General features: G+C 42.5%; 2 protein-coding genes across 2 annotated transcripts; one reads left to right on the plus strand and one right to left on the minus strand.

The window, feature by feature from the left end:
• Window positions 1–2,645: 2,645 nt before the first annotated feature.
• Window positions 2,646–6,906, plus strand: c1qtnf5 (C1q and TNF related 5). Its single transcript, XM_034225559.1, has 3 exons — window positions 2,646–2,736; window positions 5,122–5,366; window positions 6,124–6,906. Exons 2-3 carry the CDS (start codon window positions 5,135–5,137, stop codon window positions 6,642–6,644), a joined length of 753 nt encoding a protein of 250 aa, XP_034081450.1. The 5' UTR covers window positions 2,646–2,736; window positions 5,122–5,134; the 3' UTR covers window positions 6,645–6,906.
• A 10,299-nt stretch (window positions 6,907–17,205) lies between these two features.
• On the minus strand, window positions 17,206–20,779 carry rnf26 (ring finger protein 26). The gene has a single exon (XM_034225663.1). The coding sequence runs from the start codon at window positions 20,303–20,305 to the stop codon at window positions 18,956–18,958; it is 1,350 nt and encodes a 449-aa protein (XP_034081554.1). The 5' UTR covers window positions 20,306–20,779; the 3' UTR covers window positions 17,206–18,955.
• Window positions 20,780–21,052: the final 273 nt, after the last annotated feature.

Below are 21,052 nucleotides of genomic sequence, written 5' to 3' on the forward strand. Positions count from 1 at the left end.
TCTCAAGAGCTGTTTCCAGGTAAGGCATGAACCAGTTTTTTTAGTATAACCCTATGTTTGAATATTTGAATTGTATTATAGTGAGTTTTTATAAACAATGGTATGATATCAGATCAAATTAAACTCTGGGCTCATTAATGTGTTCTTTTTTTGTGTTCAACATCTAGATGTTGAGAGAGAGAGAGAGAGAGAGAGAGAGAGAGAGAAAAAAAAAAGTACATCTGGTTACAGTTCTGTTTCAAATGGGTGTTGAGAGATGTATCCATAGATCTCTTCATGTTGCTCTCAAAGTGCACCAGATTGATGCTTTTAACTTCAATGTTTTAAAAACAAATCTTCCCGGGGGAGCATGCCCCCGGACCCCCCTAGAGGATGTTAGGTACACACACCACATATACAAATACCACTTTACCCCTGCTTACACCTATATGCCGTGAGCTGATTATCAAGCCTTCATTGTAACAGTCACACTGTGTATTTGCGTGGGGATTGTTGCAGTAGAAAATTCCACTGTAGCGACCGGTACATTAATGGGAAACCCTAAATGTTTGAGCACCCTCTATGAAACGTCAAGCTACCCCACAGCACCCCCAAAAGAAATATCTGGCACCGCCACTGAGTCTGCAACCCCGTTTTGAAGAAATGTGCAGTGCAACGCAGGCTCATTGCAGCCATTAATGCTGTGATGAGACACACTTTTTTCTTTTCATTTTTTTGCACAGATTGCAAAGTGGCAAAGTATTATAATTTATTGTTCTAGCAAAGGGATTGCACAATTGTATCATGTATTTGTTTTTTTGACCACACAGACTAATGGAGCATTGTTTTATTATCACTATTCTAGCAAAGTGAGAAAGGAATGCTCACGTTCACTTTGATGTATTTTAATAAATGTTAACTTGGCCCATTACGTGACTATTTGCGATGGGGGGGCCTGACAGATATTTTTTGAGAACCACTGAGTTAACCCAACCATACGTTTACTAAAACTTCATCAACACCACCCATGATAAATCATTTTATATTGCAAGTTGCCAAGTGCTCCGTGTTAACAGTAAATCCTCAGGGCAGCAGTTTATGGATTCTTACAGGAAATTAATGCAGCTGTCCCAGAATGTGCTGAGTCTTGTAATTAAAAACATGTTTAACTCCGCTGCATGGCTCAGTTTCAGCTCACTGCCTCCACAGGAGCTCGCTGAAAACCCCTCCTGCAGTGAGTCAAATTCAAAGGAAAGTCAGAGCTTCTGACCCCCCCCTACTTGGGTAGAGACGTGAAAACTACCTTGTTCCTTCACCAAGCTTTTCGAATAGCACATGGTGTTTCAGTCCAATATAGCCTACCTACCAGAATAATAAGACTGATAATTAATTTAATGTAGCCAGAGATGTGTGTTTTCACAAACTTATGTTATGTTATGTTTTTCCAGACAACCGTTAAATAAAGCTCATATATTCACGTGAGAGTCATCTTTTGCCAAATTAGCACAAAGTTATAGGTGTAAACTTACTGATTAAAACAAAAGTGTTGTGGCTCTGTTAGGCTATATTTGAGCTAAATGCTAACGTCAAAATACCAATACACTCACAGTGACATGCTAAAGTTAGCCAGATATAATGTTCGCCATGCATGTTTATCTTTATTTGGTGTGTTAGCGTGCTAACATTTGCTAATTGGCGCAAAACACCAAGCAACAACTGCTGCTTATATAAATCCTTTTTTTACATGATGGCGGTAAATGAAAAGTTATGGGAACAATTAAATATACGTACGCCTAAGTATTTTTAATTGATCCTTAAAACAACAATAAATTGTATTCTAAATTAAGAGAATCAAACGTAAACCTGTAAAATATACACACAGTCCTGCTGCAAGCTTTCATCCTGCTTATTGTCTGTTTTCTGTTCTTCCTCAGAAATAGGACAGGTTTGGCACAGTTCTGGTGTGCTGTGGGTCACTGCTGTGCGATTACAGTCAAAACATGTTTTCATTGGCCTGAATTTAAGGGAGCTGCTGAATTAAAGAGCTCAAGTTTGGCTTCCTTGCCAAAAAGATATTAAGAGCTCTCGCTTTATCAATTTAACACAGCCACTGAAGGATTTCAGGGAGAAGAGGATTACTGTCAGAAAGACTTGCCTGAGTGCAAGACTGAAAGTAAAGGAAGATGTTATTTTAGCAAATTGTCTCATCCTGCAGGCAGATTAAGAAAATCACAGGGAAGAAAACGTGATTGTGTCTGTTTGCTTTTATGTCATTATATATCTGTATTTATCTCTCTGGATCTTACTTTTCAGTCCGTCTTCAAAACAAGTTTTTGTGTTATAAAGCAAGCACATTCTCAGCTGTGTTTGGTATTGGGATATTTTCCCTTTTCTGTCCACAGCCCTCTGAACTTTCTGTGGTTAAGTCTTGGAGAGTTTCCAAACAATGGTATGCAATGTCCTAAACATCCCTCCTTATCCCCTTCTCATATCGATTTTGTAACACTTTTGTTTGAAATGTTTCTCTTCTATTTGTGCTGGATCACCATCACATATTTTCCTCTGTTTCCACCCTGTTTTCTCTCCTCCACCCTCAATTCCTCCTTTCCCACCCACCGCGGTTTCTAATTGGATTTTATTACCATTCCTTCCAGTTTTTCCCAGGCAGACACAAGGAGGGAGGGACGACTTTCACTTCTCTCCTGGACTCTCTCACTTCAGTAGCGGCTCCCCGAAGACTTCATACTGCATCATCTGGTAAGTCATTTTGATATTTGCCTGAGGTTTTATTATGTTGGCATTTCTCGGCACACAGCTGATCTACACATGTGCAGAGCTGAGATATGCCGGAAGGTTTTAGTGTTGGTAACAGCAGTACTGCCATCTTTGTGCCTTCCTTCAGAGCAACCAGTAAGAACTAAATTACCAGAAAGTGCATCATAGTGTAACGTAGACTGACTGCTGTGTAATGTTTAAAACATTAAGGCAGTGGAGTATTCAGATCCTTCTGTACATGTAGCACAACCGCAATAAAACGTTTGCATACAAAATCATACTTTAAGTTAAAAAAGTGTTACTGATGTATTCAAAGTTAAGTACTATTTAGATGTTGTAGCTGGTCAATGTGGACCCAATTTTAACTAGCATATCTTGTTGGATTATTTTTTTCTTAAATCAATCTATCACATTCATGAGCCCTTATTATAATCTAACAATCTTACTATATGAATTAAGCAGGCAATTAAAGCTGTCAGTTAAATGAGTGGAGTAAAAAGTACAATGATTCTCTCTGAAATGTATTGTTTAAAAAGTAAATTAGTGGCCTAAAGATTGTACTATGCAGTACTTCAGAAAACAACCAACTTCCAAGTGGTACAAAGTCTAAAGAAGTGTGTTGTACAGTTCATATGTCTGTTTTCCACCTATAAGTAAACATACATTCATCTCTTGTTGGTTTTCTTCATAAATTCATGCCTAAAGCAGTCGTTCAGACAGCTGTTCAGACTCTCCAGTATTTGTCCTCTGTCTGCTCTTCTCTTCTGCCAGGAACGCTGACATGCTTTTTTCTCTCTTTCTGTTTCTTGTTGCCCTCCTCCTGTGTCTCTCTGTTATTTTACAGCTGTTGTGGTCGTAGCCTCTCAATAACAATAAGTGGACCTCCAGATAGATGACAAAGCACTATTACTGTTCTCATGATTGTCTCACACCGCAAACAGCGGGGTTTTACTCATAAACATGGAGTCCACGAGAGAGCTGGTAGCAGAGCTCCTGCTCAGCTCATCAGTTCTCTTTATGGTCCTGTGACGCCGCCATGCTGCCAGACAGACGGCCGGACAAGGTCACAGGGAAGGAGAGATAAACAAAATCCAGGAAAACAATGTAGGGGGGTGTGAAACCAGATACTGATTATATACAGGCTAGGCAGCACTACAGTTCATGTCTGTTATACTGTCCGGTAAATCTGGGAATTGATGATACACAAACAGGAAACAGAAGCAGATGGAAAGAGAACATTTGAGGTTACTTATTTTAACTTTTATGAGTAACTGTTTCTGAGAAGTCTGTCTGGTATTCAGCATCACATCGCATTTGTACTAGTGAAATCTGCATAGAAACCAAGAGTGCCTTATTTTGTTTTTAAAGATATAAAAATATATGGCGCCAATAATTAGTGTTATATTAGCCTCCTTATTTGAAAAACGAATATTTCGCATTAAACTTTATTAACTCTAATTGTGTACTCTGCAATTACACCAATGTATAATATAACATTATATATAGTAAAATGCATTTGGTCTCATGGATGATGGAAAAATCTATTTTTGGTTTCATTTTATTCCATTTCTGGTCAATTCCATTTAATTTTTCTCCCCATTACATCCCACCAAAGGCTTCCCTGAAACAGAGCATGCTGTTTTCACTATCATCATAACTCTCAACCTTTTATCAGAGAAAGCTGGGGGAAACATAACTACACCTGTGATAATAAACACAAGCTCCATGTCAGTGTGTCTACAGTCAAATCCTAGAAAAGCTCTCCAATTATAAGCCTGTTTTAATATTTTTAAAGCTGATAGATTTAATTAAGATACCTGGGTGGAGTTGGACACTTTCACAAGTCATCTGTTTTAAATTACTGGTTTCCTATGAATTTTGGCAGTACTGACATATAATGAGTAATGCCGGCTCAGTAATATAATAAGGTCATTTCAGTTTTACTTTGACCTCGTTCTGCCCAAGGCATTTCATATAAAAAAACATACATTTGTATTATAATAATTTACATTCATTTGATCCATTTACTTAACTGCATCTCAAGTATAGCTTTTGTAATCCTGTGCCACAGAGTGATTGACAAAAAGAGGTAAACTAAAGATAAATGATGATGTTACACTGTGTGATTAAATACGCTGCAATTTCAATATTTATATGTGCTTTCCCAGACTCTGTGATCTGATGAAGTTGATTTGCAGTGATGTTTATAGTGGCATTTGTGGTGCTCTTTAGCTTAAACACATCACTATTCTCCCATTGTATGTCGTACAGTCTAAACGTTGGTGTTTCTCTTCCACAGACTCGTTTGTAAACCTTATTTCCTTTATCTTAACCCTGTCCAAACCCTTTTTCTCTTTTGTCCCTCAGCCCTGACGCTGCAATGTCCTCGCTCCGGCTGTTACCTCTGTTGCACTCCCTCCTTCTCCTCCAAGTTCATCTCTCAGACCAGTTAGAAGACAACAAGATCCCCCCCAGTCTGTGCACTGGTCACCCCGGTATCCCCGGCTCTGCTGGAGCTCACGGTGGTCCGGGTCAACCAGGAAGAGACGGGAGGGACGGGAGGGACGCTGCTGCGGGGGAGAAGGGACAGATAGGGGAAACAGGAGACCCAGGTGCTTTATTTAATTTATTCATGTTCGAGTATGTGACAGAGGTGTGGACTCCAGTCCGACTGAAGTCAATAATGTAAAGACTTATAACTCGACTTGGACGACTACACTAATGAGGCTTACGACTTGAAAGTACATGATCACTTCCCCCAAGTCTGAAGATTAAAATAAGGGTACCACAATTTAATTCATTTCCCTTCATTTTGAATTGTTAAAATAAAACTATTCCATACCAGTAAGTTATAACACATGTATCTTTTGTGGCACATACAGTTCATGTCATGTCATGTGACCCAATGACTGCAAGTCAATGCAGCCTTGTAACAAGAAGGACCTACCTCTTCATATTGGATATTAGTGCTTTTTCTATTTATTATGAATAGTTTAATGAAGGTTCTACATTTTTTGATGAATAGTCCAAATTCTTTTCAACAGCTTCCCTTTCAGGTGAACCATTGACTCCCAGTCCGTATTACTACTACACTTGTCAAGAAATATGCACCAATTTTAATAGGATTTTATTGCTTTTTCCTTTTTACCTGAATATTGTTATAAAGATTTAGCAGTTTCTGTTTTAAAAGGTCTCATGTCGTATCAATGGCTTCAATGTCATTCAACCCAATGACTCCAAATCAATGCAGCATTGTATTACTACACTTGACGAGTAAAACACACCACTTTATATAATAATTGTGACTTGGTCCCACCTCTGTTATGTGAGGCATATCTGAAGTTAATTCTGATGTCTGTGCTCCTCCAGGTGAGACAGGAGTGCGAGGCCTGACGGGGGACAGAGGTGATAATGGAGAAAAGGGGGAGAGGGGTCAGGCAGGAGAGTGTGCAGTGGCCCCAAAATCTGCCTTCAGTGTCAAACTCTCCGAGGGCCACGCTCTACCCCTCACTGTGGGCGATGTGGTCCGTTTTGACCAGGTTGTGATCAATGAACAGAGCGACTACAACACGGAGACGGGACGCTTCACCTGCAAAGTACCAGGAGTGTACTACTTTGCAGTCCACGCTACAGTGTACCGAGCCAGCCTGCAGTTTGACCTGATGAAGAACGCACACATTGTGGCATCTTACTTTCAGTACTACGGCAACTGGCCTAAACCAGCGTCTCTGTCGGGCGGCTCCCTGCTCCACCTCGTCCCTGGGGACCAGGTGTGGGTCCAGATGGCTCTCTCGGAGTACAATGGGTTTTACTCCAGCACAAAGACAGACAGCACCTTCAATGGCTTCCTGGTCTACTCAGACTGGAAAAACTCTGCTGTGTTTGCATGACACGTGCCTATGAACAAAACAAAGTCATATTCTACTTTGGGAAATGACACAACCTGCCTTTTATTTTCCTTTTTCAGTTTTCTAATTGAATAGTTCTGGATAGGCAGTGACTTGGTACATCTGTATTTGTGTAATGAGTATAAAACACTCCAGACTTTGTTACTTTAATGGCACATGCCTTACTGGTGAAGTGTGAGGCATATGCGCTGTTTACTCAGTGTCTGTTCTTTATCTGCTGCCTTTAAACTGCTGCAACCTTCAATCTTGTAACAGATGTTTTGACAACGGCCTCCAGCCAACAACAGCCTACAAGTTCAAACTGCTTTTATGTTTTGTATTACACTTTTGTTTTCCTCAATAATATCTGCACAACAAAAAAATCATTGTGTTTTGAAAACACAAGTGACTGATATTTATTTTACCATAAATACCAATGCACGCTTTTTTTACACTTATAAGTGAGTTCTACAATTTGAGCTTCAATTTTTAAACTTGATATCTGTGTCAGTTTCACATAACATACCTGCCTGTGGACACCTCTGTTTTATTATATATACATGTACATACTTCACATTACATGCAGTTTTCAGAAAAAGTACTCCGATCCTTTACTATTAGTACCAATGAAACAGTGTAAAAACACAATTCCTAAAAATCCCTACTGAAGTTGATTATGAGCAAATTGAAATTAGATTCTTGACCTTTCCTATCACATTTATTTTTTGTTTTCACTGTGGTCTTTTAGTGTGTACACATTTATTTTAAAGTTAAGTAGTCTTTCTGCAGAAAAAGTGTCCCTTTCGATATATATTATGAAATAGCTACATTTTCTTAGTGTGACTAGCTTTTTACTGTTATAGCTGGGGTTGAGGTGGAGGAGCTGGAACTCTACAAACATATTTAAGTCCAATAATTCTAATGGTCCAACTCCCTGGTTTTCTTTTCCAAAGGCAAAGCACTATCAAAGTAAATGAAAAAGTCTGGAGAATCATTTTTTTATACTGGATTTACACTTTGACCTCGGCCTAATGGTTTCACCAAACGCTGTTAGCCTCTCCAGCTTCACTTCAACACGAGAGCTGCTTCATGTAAGTCATCTCCTTCTTCTAGTGATATCTTAAAACAACAACAACATGTTTTGGTTTCCCAGTTTACTTAGCTGAGTCTCTCAGAGTGTCTCCTGACATCTTTCTTGAGGCGGGCTTGTTTATTCAGGAGGGTAAACAAACACTGACAAGACCAGAACCTAAGTAAAGTCTTTCTGTGTCTGTCAAGTATGCTGCCTCACATATGAGGAAATGTCCTTTTTCCTTTACTCCCTGAGAATACTACACATAATTAAGTGTTGACTATGTCCTCATAACTTTCCTTCTCAGGCAGAATGAGTGAAGCAGGGAGTTAATCAATCTTCCCCTCAGTTTTTTCCATTAGTTCACAGCCTGTGAATATCTCTGCTGGAAGCTGATGGCTAAGCAGTGACAACACTTCCTAAAATATTGAGCTCTCATTGGTCAGTGATGTCAGCGGTGAAGGAGGGTAAGAGTCTGACGTCTGAATTAAAGCTTTCATGCTGCAGTAGAAATAGTCAGACACCAGTGAGCATAATCAACATATTCATGGCATCCACTGTAAAATATATTTTACTGTCTGTGAAAATGCCTCTAAAATTCTATTCTTTTCCCCCCTTAATGATTAAATTAAGTTGAATTATACTTTGCACCCTGCATGATATTCCTAGGTCAACAAGTAAAGCATGAAAACAAACAAACAGATTTGTCGTTTTTATATTTAGATTGTTGGTGTTTTAATTTAGACAATTATGAATTATTTAGTTATGAACTATTTTATGTTCACCCCTATTTTCTAAGCTAAGCTAATCACATGCTGGTGGTACCTTTATATTCACACATTATGAAACACATACGTGTGGGCATCTGGAGTGCCTGCACACCAAAACATCTGTGAAATTAGACGACTCAGTCAGTTTAAGGATGGCTGCCTTGCTCAGAAAACATGCCATTTAGATTTGAATGTCTTGAGTACTAACCTTTTCAGTTTTTCTTGCAAGACAATCAGAGCCGACTGAGCAGCTTCTTCAGGAGGCTCAGAGTTCCCGGCGGTATGCCAGGTGTACTAGGGAAAGGATAAATACAGGTATGTTCAGAAAAGACAGTGAGAGAAATGTAAAGGTCACCTATTATGCAAAATCCAGTATGAATACTTTCCGGATGCACTGTATCTGAGACCTATAATATATTGATGAAAAACAGTATAATAGGGGACCTTTAAGGGCGTTCAGTGTAAAAACCGTTTCAAAAAACATGTCTCGATTGTGTTTAATTGTAATTTGTGTAAACATCTTCCTTTAGGTTTCCAAAAACATCACATTACCGGAAACAACACATTAAATCATAGTCCTCAATAAGAGAGCAAAACATAAAATAGAGCCAAAACATTTGTGATCAACAAAGGGATACATACAGCTAGAACCAATAGATAACAGACTTTTACCAACTATTTATCGCTCTGTTTTTGGCTTGATCTCCATCAGATCGTTCAGCTGTAACTGGAGGCCCAGCTCTGACCAGCAGGGGGCAGTGGAGCTTCACTGTGGAGCATCACTGCAGCAGCTGACTGTCTGACATCAGAGGAGGATCATGATTCATCACTCTGTGCTTCACATCGCGTGGGCAAGACAGATCATCTCACCCATCTGTATGCACAGCCTGAGCGCCCTGAGGAGCCTCTGTGATGAGAGCAACACTGGCTGAGAGTGTCAGAAAGAAGTCACCCAGGAATCTATCAACACCTCTTGGCTACAAATGAGCTCTATTATGTATTAATCATAATGACATTCATCTCAATTTACAAGCTAGTGTAAGAAATTGTTTCCTTTCCAAATCAGATGTTAAGCATTTATAACACCTGCTCGCATGAGATCAACTCAAGATGTATGGTAATAAGGTACATTTAAAAAATAATTGTACGTTAATAACTGAACATTTAAGGCTTTAACTGACAAATAAGTGGCATTTAAGTGGACAAAATCCACTTAATGTATTATTTGTTTGGTTTAATATTACTAAAATGGTTAAATGCTAACCAGATGAATCATATTTATTAAAATAAAACCCCATTTGCACTTTTTGCATGCTAATACAGTTACTTTAAGAAGCTGTGAATACTTAATGGTTTTTGAACGGTCAGCAGATCTACATGCAATATGAATAACTTAATACTACCACAGGGGAGCGAGCAAGAGTTTTATTAGAACTACAGTACTACTGTGACTTTGTAGTACATGTTGAGGACTGTTTTATATATGTTTAAACTTTAATATATTGTCATTAATTTTCATTATAATTATTAGTTTTCACAATCCTGAGGAGCTACTCAATAGTTTAAAAGTATGTAATTGCAATCTTTACTATGACTGAGAACTTTTGCATGTTTTTGTTGGATTGGAATTTGAGATCAACAATTGTCAATTAAATACATTTGTGCTGAAGTATTGTACTAAACAAATACTTGCTGTTATGACACAAGTCTTGAAGTTTACTTTACACTTTGTTTCCCTTGTAAGGTTATCTCTGAGAAGACTTTTAAAAGGAAAACATCAGTCTTTGGAGAGCGTCATTGAATCAAGATATTCAGCGTGTTCTCCTATTCAGAAGGTGTTTCTTCGGCCTGTTAGACTGCACATAGTTACTAAGCTAATTAAAACCTTCAACAGCTAATAAAAAAGCTGTTTGTATTTATAGTGGGTTCATTTTCATTTTCATTCTTCTCGAGTGAAACAGTACACATATAAAGTATTGATGTCATGGTTTGGTTTCCCCACAGTACCGACTCAGGTACCAAATGCATCCATCCATCCATCCATCTTCTCCCGCTTATCCGTGGTCGGGTCGCGGGGGTAGCAGTTCCAGCAGAGAGCCCCAAACTTTCTTTTCCCTGGCGACATCAACCAGCTCTGACTGGGGGATCCCAAGGCGCTCCCAGGCCAGCGAAGAGATATAATCCCTCCACCTGGTCCTAGGTCTACCCCTTGGTCTCTTCCCAGCTGGTCGTGCCTGGAACACCTCCCTAGGGAGGCGCCCAGGTGGCATCCTAACTAGGTGATCGAACCACCTCAACTGGCTCCTTTCGACGCGAAGGAGGAGCGGCTCAACTCCGAGTCCCTCCCTGATGACCGAACTTCTCACCTTATCCCTAAGGGAGACACCAGCCACCCTGCGGAGAAAACCCATCTCGGCCGCTTGTATCCGCGATCTCGTTCTTTCGGTCATGACTGTGATGCTGACAATTGAGCGGCCCAGACCAAGCAAGGAGGCAGAGGCAGCACGTCCCAAATATAACCCGGTGTAGGCATTTATTACAGCATGAACACAATACACACAGCCTCAATCCTGCTGCTGCTGTTCACGTGGGCACAGCCTGCAGCACCAGGATCTCACACACACTACCAGCCTCACTAACAGCAAAACCCCAAAGCCTAAATGCCCAACCCAATCAACCCAACAGGACACAGGTGAGGGGGGAGGAGACAACACAGGGCACCAGGTGCACACAATCAACGACAGAAAGGGGAACACTTTTCAACAACAAAAAACGAAACAACCCGTAACGGAGGCCGAGATCTATGAGCCCAGAGATCACCTCCGTGACAATGACCCATCCTTCATGAACATAGGTGAGGGTAGGAACGAAAATGGCCCGGTAGACAGAGAGCTTTGCCTTCTGGCTCAGCTCCCTTTTCGTCACAACGGTGCGGTCAAGCGACTGCAGTACCGCTCCGATTCTCCGGCCCATCTCACGCTCCATTCTTCCCTCACTCGAGAACAAGACCCCGAGATACTTGAACTCCTTCACTTGGGGTAAGGACTCATTCCCTACTTGGAGTGGACAGTCCATCGGTTTCCTGCTGAGAACCATGGCCTCAGATTTGGAGGTGCTGATCCTCATCCCAGCCGCTTCACACTCGGTTGCGAACCGATCCAGTGAGTGCTGAAGGTCGCAGACCGATGAAGCCATTAGAACCACATCATCTGCAAAAAGCAGTGGTGCAATCCTTAGTCCACCGAACTGCAGACCCCCTCCCCCATGACTACGCCTCGAAATCCGATCCATGTATATTACAAACAGGATTGGTGACAAAGCGCAGCCCTGGCGGAGGCCAACCCTCACCGGAAATGGGTCCGACTTACTGCCGAAGACCCGGACACAGCTCTCGCTTTGGGAGTACAGAGATTGGATGGCCCTGAGTAGAGACCCCCCTCACCCCATACTCCCGCAGCACCTCCCACAGTAATTCCCTGGGAACTCGGTCATACGCCTTCTCCAAGTCTACAAAACACATGTAGACCGGATAAGTGTACTCCCAGGCCCCCTCCAGGATCCTTGCGAGAGTAAAAAGCTGATCCATCGTTCCACGACCAGGACGGAATCCGCATTGTTCCTCCTCAATCTGAGGTTCGACAATCGGCCTGACCCTCCTTTCGAGTACCTTAGAGTAAACTTTCCCGGGGAGGCTGAGTAGTGTGATGCCTCTGTAATTGGCACACACCCTCTGATCCCCCTTTTTAAAAAGGGGAACCACCACCCCGGTCTGCCACTCCTTTGGTACTGTTTCCGACTTCCACGCAACGTTGATGAGACATGTCAACCATGACAGTCCCTCAACACCCAGAGCCTTCAGCATTTCCGGGCGGATCTCATCCACCCCCGGGGCTTTGCCACTGTGGAGTTGTTTGACGACCTCAGTGACCTCCCCCCGGGAGATTGGTGTTGATCCCCCGTCATACTCAAGCTCTGCCTCTAACATAGAGGGCGGAGTTGTCGGGTTCAGGAGTTCCTCAAAGTGTTCATTCCAACGCCCTAACACTCCAGCAGTTGAGGTCAACAACGTCCCATCCTTACACAGCTTGGATGGTTCCCTGCTTCCCCCTCCTGAGGTGTCGGACAGTTTTCCAGAACAACTTTGGTGCCGTCCGAAAGTCCTTCTCCATGTCTTCTCCGAACTTCTCCCACACCCGCTGCTTTGCCTCGGCCACGGATGAGGCTGCTGCCCTTCGGGCCTGTCTGTACCTTGCAACTGCCTCGGGAGTCCCCCGGGATAACAAATCCCTGAAGGCCTCCTTCTTCAGTCGGACGGCTTCCCTGACCACTGGTGTCCACCAGGAGGTTCGAGGGTTACCGCCCCTTGAGGCACCTAGGACCTTGAGACCACAGCTCCCCGCCGCGGCTTCGGCAATAGAGGCTTTGAACACCGACCACTCTGGTTCAATGTCCCCAACCTCCACAGGAATGCCCGAAAAGCTCCGCCGGAGGTGTGAGTTGAAGGCCTCCTGAACTTGGGCCCCCTCCAGACGTTCCCAGTTCACCCGAACTACACGTTTGGGCTTACCAGGTCTATCCAGAGGCTTCCCCCGCCACAACTCACCACCAGATGGTGATCAGTTGACAACTCCGCCCCTCTCTTTACCCGAGTGTCCAAAACATACGGCCTCAGGTCCGATGATACGATAACGAAATCGATCATGGACCTTCTGCCTATGGTGCTCTGGTACCACGTACACTTATGAGCATCCTTATGTTCGAACATGGTGTTTGTTATGGCCAATCCATGACTAGCACAGAAGTCCAGTAACAAACCACCACTCCGGTTTAGATCAGGGGGGCCGTTCCTCCCAATCACGCCCCTCCAAGTGTCTCCATCATTGCCCACATGTGCGTCTCCCAGCAAGATTAAAGAGTCCCCTTCAGGAGCCCCCATACAGGACTCTTTCCAGGGTCTCCAAGAAGGCTGTATACTCTGAACTGCTGTTGGGTGCATAAGCACACACAACAGTCAGAGTTTTCCCCCCCCATAACCCGCAGGCGTAGGGAGGTGACCCTCTCGTCCACTGGGGGTAAACTCCAACAACGAAGCACCCTAACCGGGGACTTGTGAGTATCCCCACACCCGCCCGGCGCCTCACACCTTGAGCAACTCCGGAGAAGAATAGAGTCCAAAACCCTATCCAGAAGTAAGGTTCCAGAGCCGACGCTGTGCGTAGAGGTGAGCCCAACCAGATCCAACTGGTAACGCTCCACCTCCCGCACAAGCTCCGGCTCCTTCCCCCCCAGAGAGGTGACGTTCCACGTCCCCAAAGCCAGCTTCTGTCGCCCGCGTCTGGTCCGTCGAGACCCTCCACTTTCACTGCCACCCTTCTGGCAGCGCACCCGACCCCATCGCTGTTTCCCGTAGGTGGTGGGCCCGCGGGACGGAGAAGCGGAGGTGTTGCCCACGTTGCCTTTTCGGGCTGGGCCCGGCCGGGCTCCGTGAAGGGGACCCCGGGCTTCCTCCGGGCCGGGTATCCTCACTTCTTGTATCGTCTTTCATGAGGTCTTTTGAACCAATCTTAGTCTGGCCCCTTGCCTGAGACCAATTTGCCATGGGAGACCCTACCAGGAACACAAGGTTCCAGACAACACAGCCCCCAGGTTCATCAGGGCACACAAAGCTCTTTACCACGGTAAGGTGCTGGTTCTTCAGAGAGAGTACCAAATGCAGGTGAATTTAAACACAAATCTACTTAAACACTTACCCAGTTGATCTTCATTTAACTAAATATGTGACTTCTTAAACCAATTATCTGCAACAGTGATGATGTAGGCATACTCTACGAAAGGTAGATTACTTTATCTGTTTGAATAACATTTCAAATGCTGGTTTAAAAAAGCCACATTAAGTCCCCTTTGATTGAATGTTATACAACAATAAAGAAAAGAGTATTAAGAGAGGCCACACCCACAATTGTCTCAGAAACACTGAAGAAACGTTAGTGCTGAAACACGTCTGTTTCCTCTGCTGCTGTGCATTTAAAAAAGTATTTAATTTGTATTTTCCAAAGTTTTATTTTCAGGTCCCATTAGGCATATAGACTAGATTTGAGATAAATTGCATGTTGTTTTGTATTTATATCAGTGAGTGTAATTTAGAGTTAAGTTTTAGAACTCTTTCAGCCCTCGCCATCCTTCTCGTGTTGGAACAGTGGCACATTTCACTGATTCTCATCTCTCCCTCTCAGTCCGAAGGTGAAAGTTCAAGTATCACTGGGGGCTCCTAAACAACCCATTGACCCGATGGCTATAATCCAGTTTTAATCACAGTGAGGCCCATACATCACAGCCTGCATTTATTCAAGGCTGTCAGGATTAATTACAGCAAACCTCTTGATAACACTGGAGTCAGAGTTGGGTTTAGGCCAGGGCTAATGAGCTCCCTTTCTCCTCTTCTTTATCTCCTCACATTACTGTCAAACGGGTGTTTACGGTCTTACACCATTTCCTCTTTATTTTGTCTTCTTCACTTGGCTTTATCCTCTTTGTATTCATTCGTTGTCTCTTTGAAACGGTTGCATTTGTTTTTGCAACATGTCATGTAATGTCAGAAATAGAGACTTTAACCCAGATGCTCTTATTATTTGTTAGCCCCTTAAGGGAGGTCAGAGGTCAAGGAGAAGTCACTGTTTGAAACTTGTGTAAATTCACCACCTTTGACACTTTAGCATGGCAGATGCTCACTGTTATGATGGCACGAATCCCTCTGGTTTTGAAGATGTCTCCCCCTGATTAAGACACCAAGAGTAAAACAAACAGTTTAGAGATGAAGGAGAAATAAATACACAGGGAGAGAGATCGTAAACATAAAAAGTAGAGCCTGAGTGAGGAAGGGAAGAGTTCACTGGAGTCTGACATTTTCCCACACTGCTCCCAGCAAGGCAATCTAAATGAAGAGGTCGAATCCCTGGAGTATAAAGCTCTCCTTGGTTTACCCCTCCCTGCTCGACCCTGACATTAAACTTCCTCTCCTCTGTTAACACCACCCTCTCTTACAACAAACACGTAAACACTGCTGAGGAGACAATAAACAACCCCTTGATTGCTAATAATGTTTGGTTTGTGGTCGTCAAGATGAAACCTGAGCACACCTCTCAGGAGGATCAATCACAATAAAAACTTGCCATTTTGTCTTACAACTAAGCTTTAATCTCTCTATTATTTCAAAATCTAAAATATATTGCAGATTAGTGTCATTGAGTGCATTCTTTTATCTCAGCAGATGTCTGGTATGAAGCAAGGGATATTTTTAGAGAGGACATTGGGAACAGGATTGAAGATGTAAACCACAAGGCTCTGGAGAAAACTCATATGGTGATAGAAGTGGTCCCATATGACCATTAGGGCCCATTCCTCTAACGCCTACTGCAGCCCCCCCCAAAAAAACCTTTATCTTTACACATGCAACACATGGAAGTTGATTACTGGACTCAACGGTTGCATTATCTCTGCTTTCACATGCAGCGTCGACAAGAGAAAGGAATCTGTAATCTGGTGTGTCAAGCCCTTGTATAAATACTTCCCACTGTACTCCAGTTGTAAAAATCTGCATTGCTCTCAACATACAGTAGGAAATCCCCTCGGGGCATGAAGTGATCTGTGTGGACGTCATGAGAAAAACCAAATTTGGTAAAAGATGCAGCTGCCAAAGCTTGAAAAAAATGTGAGCATTAGCAAACTATGTTTGGGAGAATGTCGTGGAGATATGGTCTGCTTTACATCGCTAATGATTTCAACAAAGACCTTTTAACATTTTATTGTAGAAAATGCAAATGTGTTTCTCATAACTTTGAAAAGCGCTCTTTTTAAAACAGTGGGACAGTGAGCCAGCATAAACAATACCACCTCACTGAAAAAGCTTATTTGAATTAAGCCATCAATATTTGTTATTATTTATCCCTGTGCTTCACCTAATGCGATATGTCTACATGTTTTCTGTGCCTGCGGCTGTGTTTTCTGAGCTGTACCTGAACGCAGCACAAACAGAACCATAAAGGCCTTTCTGTAGTTTGTCCTGCAGCACACTGTCACTCATTACTCTCATTATGTAGCTGGTACTGTATTGGTAATTGTGAAAACTAAATATTCAGAAGATCGGCTTCAGACCAACTGGCTATTCTTCTTTAGTTTTCTCTCAAAAACAATGTTTAAAAACAAAAACAAATCATAACTTTTTTGTTATTATTGAATCAGCTGAGCTAATCAACCATTATTCCCATGTTCCTGGTTGGCAATCACTTGCATACAGTACTTACAGTATATTACACATTTTAACTATTGTTTACTATCTCCTGCTATTCTAGTTTAATGAGATTTTAGAATTGAAAAATGTTCCTCAAAAATGGCTTCTTAGATAATTGTTTAAGTAATTTTGCCATCTGGCCCTAGCTTCCCAAAAAATGATTTTTTAGATAGCTTACTCTTCAGATTTGAACAAAACAAGGCGTTAAATGATGTTGCCGTGGACTCTTGTAACGTTTGATTGGCATTATTTGCTATTTGCTGACATTCTTAAGACTTATCATGAACTAGTCAATCAAAAGATAAGGTTTGTTAAATCAATATTGAAAATAATCCATAGCTCGTATTAATTTACTTTAGTATTTGATACACCAATATCTTCAAAGTCATAGATTCCCCCTGTGCAAACCTTTACAAGACTTACAAGTTCACGAGATACAGTTGCAGTTGTTTTTTTATTATGAACAGGAGACTCGCCAGTTATGTGGCAGCCGTAGTATTTAAAAAGTTACATTCATGTCTTCAAATCCCCTTTCCCACACTTTGTCATACAAAAGCAGGTAACAAGAAATATATCACGTGAGCTGTTTTCTCCCTCTCTGATAAACTAGGAATACCTTATAGTAGTCGGTAATGACTGCAGTCAGGTCTCTAGAAGTCATTTACAACCTTATCAAAAACCTTCATTCAGACCACTTTCATTAAGGATATCTGATACAAATCTAATCACACCAATTATTTAAAGAAGAAAAAATGCCAGATTTGCCCCCGCACCACCCACCATGAATAACAAGTGGTTCCACAACTATGCCATGTAAACTTTAAAACACTGATCAATATCAACACCTCAGCTTCAACAGCAACACGTGAGAAACCAAACTAAATTGAAAAGCCTTATTAGTTTACAGTCCTTTTATACAACAGAAATCTGTTTTATTACCACAACAAAGGAAAGGCAAAACCTTTTATGGATTGTGTTTGTGACTGTTATGTGCCTCTGGTGGAAGACTGGAATAAACCCTATCAATAGCACACATAAATGTAATAAAGCTGTAATTGATCAGGCCTTACTGGAAAATTATAAATCACTGTCCCTAAACAGAGAAAACTGTCTTTACATCACTCTGGAGAAAATGGTCTAGGTTTACAAAAGTATATTTCAATGGTAAAAGCTTTTTACAAGTCAAAACTTCGATCTTAGTGTTGCTTTGAATACACTGTCAAACATACAGCATGTGTGGAATCATTGTATGCTAACGAAATGAAGCACAGTGTTACTTTGATCTTCTTCACAGCTTTGCCCACTGAAAGCACAACATCTTAAGACATGAGCGGTGATGGACTGTTCAGCATCAGGGAGGCCACTGGTGAGCTTGTGTCCCAAAATCCATACTACCAAGTAACTCTTAGGAGGATTTGAATGTTGTTAGTTCAGACTAGATAAAGCAAAAAGTAAACAATAACCAATCAGTATGCATATAAAAAACTACTATTTAAGTTTGATGGAACCACAATGCATTGCACAAAAGACATGCAGGAGCGGCTCAACGCTGAACAAAATAGTGGACAGTGGTGAAACCGAAGTGGCCTTTAATGTTGTAGTTTGATATCTGAAGGTGCAAGTATTCTTTCATTTCCTCGTCCTGTAACATGTTGATGTTGTGGATACAAGTGGCAAAACTGTGTACTTTAAAGTATAGTACACAGTTAAAGTTAGTGTGTTGTATGGAAGTGGGACAAGTGTTACTTTTTTTTAAACGAACGGTTGTCAAAACACTGCCAATTTATAAGATAGTTTGTGATATTCAATATATGTATTATTGTAATTAATTCCAATAGAATATGAAATTGTCCTGACTAGCATTGAGAACCTTTTCTAGTAACATTTGAGAGTCTCTTTGAAACATTTAGATTTTCTGTGAAAATAATTGTCTTAGGTTTGAGTGGGACTGCAAGGGTAAAGAAGCAGGAAGGCTGGAAGAGACGGACTAACATCTTGTAGCATTTGGTCTTATGATGGGATTTGTTGAAAGCAAAAAAATGAAGAATAACACCAGATGTATCCTTTAAGACAACCTGGTAAAAAAAAGGTCTTACACCACAGTGTCAGAGGTGGTAAAACAGTACATACAGATACTGATAGGCTGATCCATACAGTCAGACATGTACCCACTTCTGTTGGTCCCTCATAGATACACGTCCATATGGTCGAGGATCATGTGCCGGCAGAGCGGGCAGTTCTGTTGGTACATGGGCTGCCTCAGCAGGATGTTGGTACAGTCTTTACACAGGCAGAGGTGCCGGCATGGCAGCAGCACCACGGTCTTGGTGCAGTCCTGACAGATCACACACTTCTTCCTCTCCTCCTGCTCCTTCAGCAGAGTCAGCAGATTCTCAGCAGGCAGAGGCTTACTGTCTTTGCCGGAAGCCATTAGCTTCTTAAGTGGTCTGTCTGTGCTGCTGGATGAGGGCAAAACTAAATCCAGCAGCTCCTGGTGGACTCCATCTCCTGCTCTTCCATCCGGCGGGTCCCGCCTCTCCCCTCCAGGGTCTCCGTCGCCGTGCACTCTGTTGTTGTTGTCCCTGCTGAGATGTGTCCTCAGAGCCAGAACCAGGCTTCTAAGTGGAGAAAGCTGCTGCCAAAGTCTTCTCTCCAGCAGGTAGAGGTTGTGGAATATTCTCTGCAAGCGCTCCATGGCAACATGTAATACATGTGGGGTGCTCTGCAAGGCAAAATTGAGGTGATGGAGAGCCACAGAAAGTCTGCGTGAAGCAGGAAATGAGTTGATGCAATCCACTATTCGCACTGCAGCCTGTCGGGTCAGCTCTGGGTTCAGGTAGGCGGTGGTGGTTAGAGCAATAGTAATAGTGAGCAAGAGGCCGTAGATGTTCAATATGAAGATGCTGATAAACATATGCACCAGCGAAACCATAAAGTCCAACAGCAGTTTACAGGGTGACCACAGGAAGGCCGAAGTCCCAACCAGGCTGCTGTACAGGAAGGTGAAGGAGGTCAGCGTGAACTCCAGAACCTTCTGCAGCGGGCTGGAGACCGTCTGCCACACACTGACCAACACCGAGCACACGTTCTGGGTTGCGATGAGTGCAAAGTTGACCATGGTGTTGGTGAAGTAGACCACCAGGCTGACAGCAATGCCGCAGCCCTCCAGCACCGACAGCAGACCTCGACACAGCTGCTCCTTCCCACGGAGCAGGACGTGCATGGACAGGTAGCCCACCATCTTCAAGCTCTCCAGCAGCCCCTCCAGAGCCAGCACCAGGCTCCCCAGCATGGTGACAGTGCTGTGGGCAACGTTGGTCGTCGCCTCTGCCAGGGACACCAAGCAGAAGAAGGTGAAGTTTCCCAGCTCCAGCACCGAGTGGAGTAGCAGGGTGGGAATGCTGTTTATCAAGGTGATGACAGCCATGGCGGTCCGCACCACGGTGTGGACCATGACAAAATTCAGGTCCAGCAGTAAGCAGACTGCTTCCAGGCATTTTCCAACCGTGGAGATGATAAAGTCCACCAAACCCATGGTAATGTATCATGAACTCTGAGTTTACCTATCGGTGCTCTCAGGTGGTCCCAACGGCAAAGTCCATGTCCGTGTGTTTGTTCAGGGAGAGATACTCAGACGTGTTACATCTTGTTCGGTTATCCTGGGTGTCAGAAGAAACAATACGCCATTCCTCGTTCCGTTAAAAAGACGATTGTTACCTTTCTTCCTCGTATTTGTACCACTGAACCGACGAGCTAACATAGTAAACAACACACGGCGGATGTTTAGTTTCAAACGAGAGTCACACACTTCCGTTGTTTCCCTTTAGCCCTGCGTTCCTAAAATGGTCCAGAAACATGTCACTAGTTACACGGTCATCTTAAAAAATATGTAATCCGTGAAAACCGAAGGCAAATTCGGGAGAGTAGAAGAAAATCATCCAAAATGCTTCGGTATGTTTATCGTCTCTACTGTGGCCGCCATGTTTGTTTTGGTCAAGGCAGCTTACCTCTCTACTTCCTTCCTGTGAGATTGAGCAACGTCACACAACCGTTTTTTTGTAACATGATAAATAACGTTTAAATATTTGGATATTACTTCAAATTAAATAAAAACTACGCATTTTCAGTCATTTATGAAAATGTAAAAATAGTATGTACATAACAATAATTATAACTGCTAACATACAGTGGTGGAAAAGCTATTCAGATTCTTAACTTGAGTAAAGAGATAGACACTGTGAAGTGAACACACTCAATTTCAGTTAAAGGTACTGCCTCCAAT

Source organism: Gymnodraco acuticeps, unplaced genomic scaffold, assembly GCF_902827175.1.
Source record: "Gymnodraco acuticeps unplaced genomic scaffold, fGymAcu1.1, whole genome shotgun sequence".
Lineage (NCBI taxonomy): Eukaryota > Metazoa > Chordata > Actinopteri > Perciformes > Bathydraconidae > Gymnodraco > Gymnodraco acuticeps.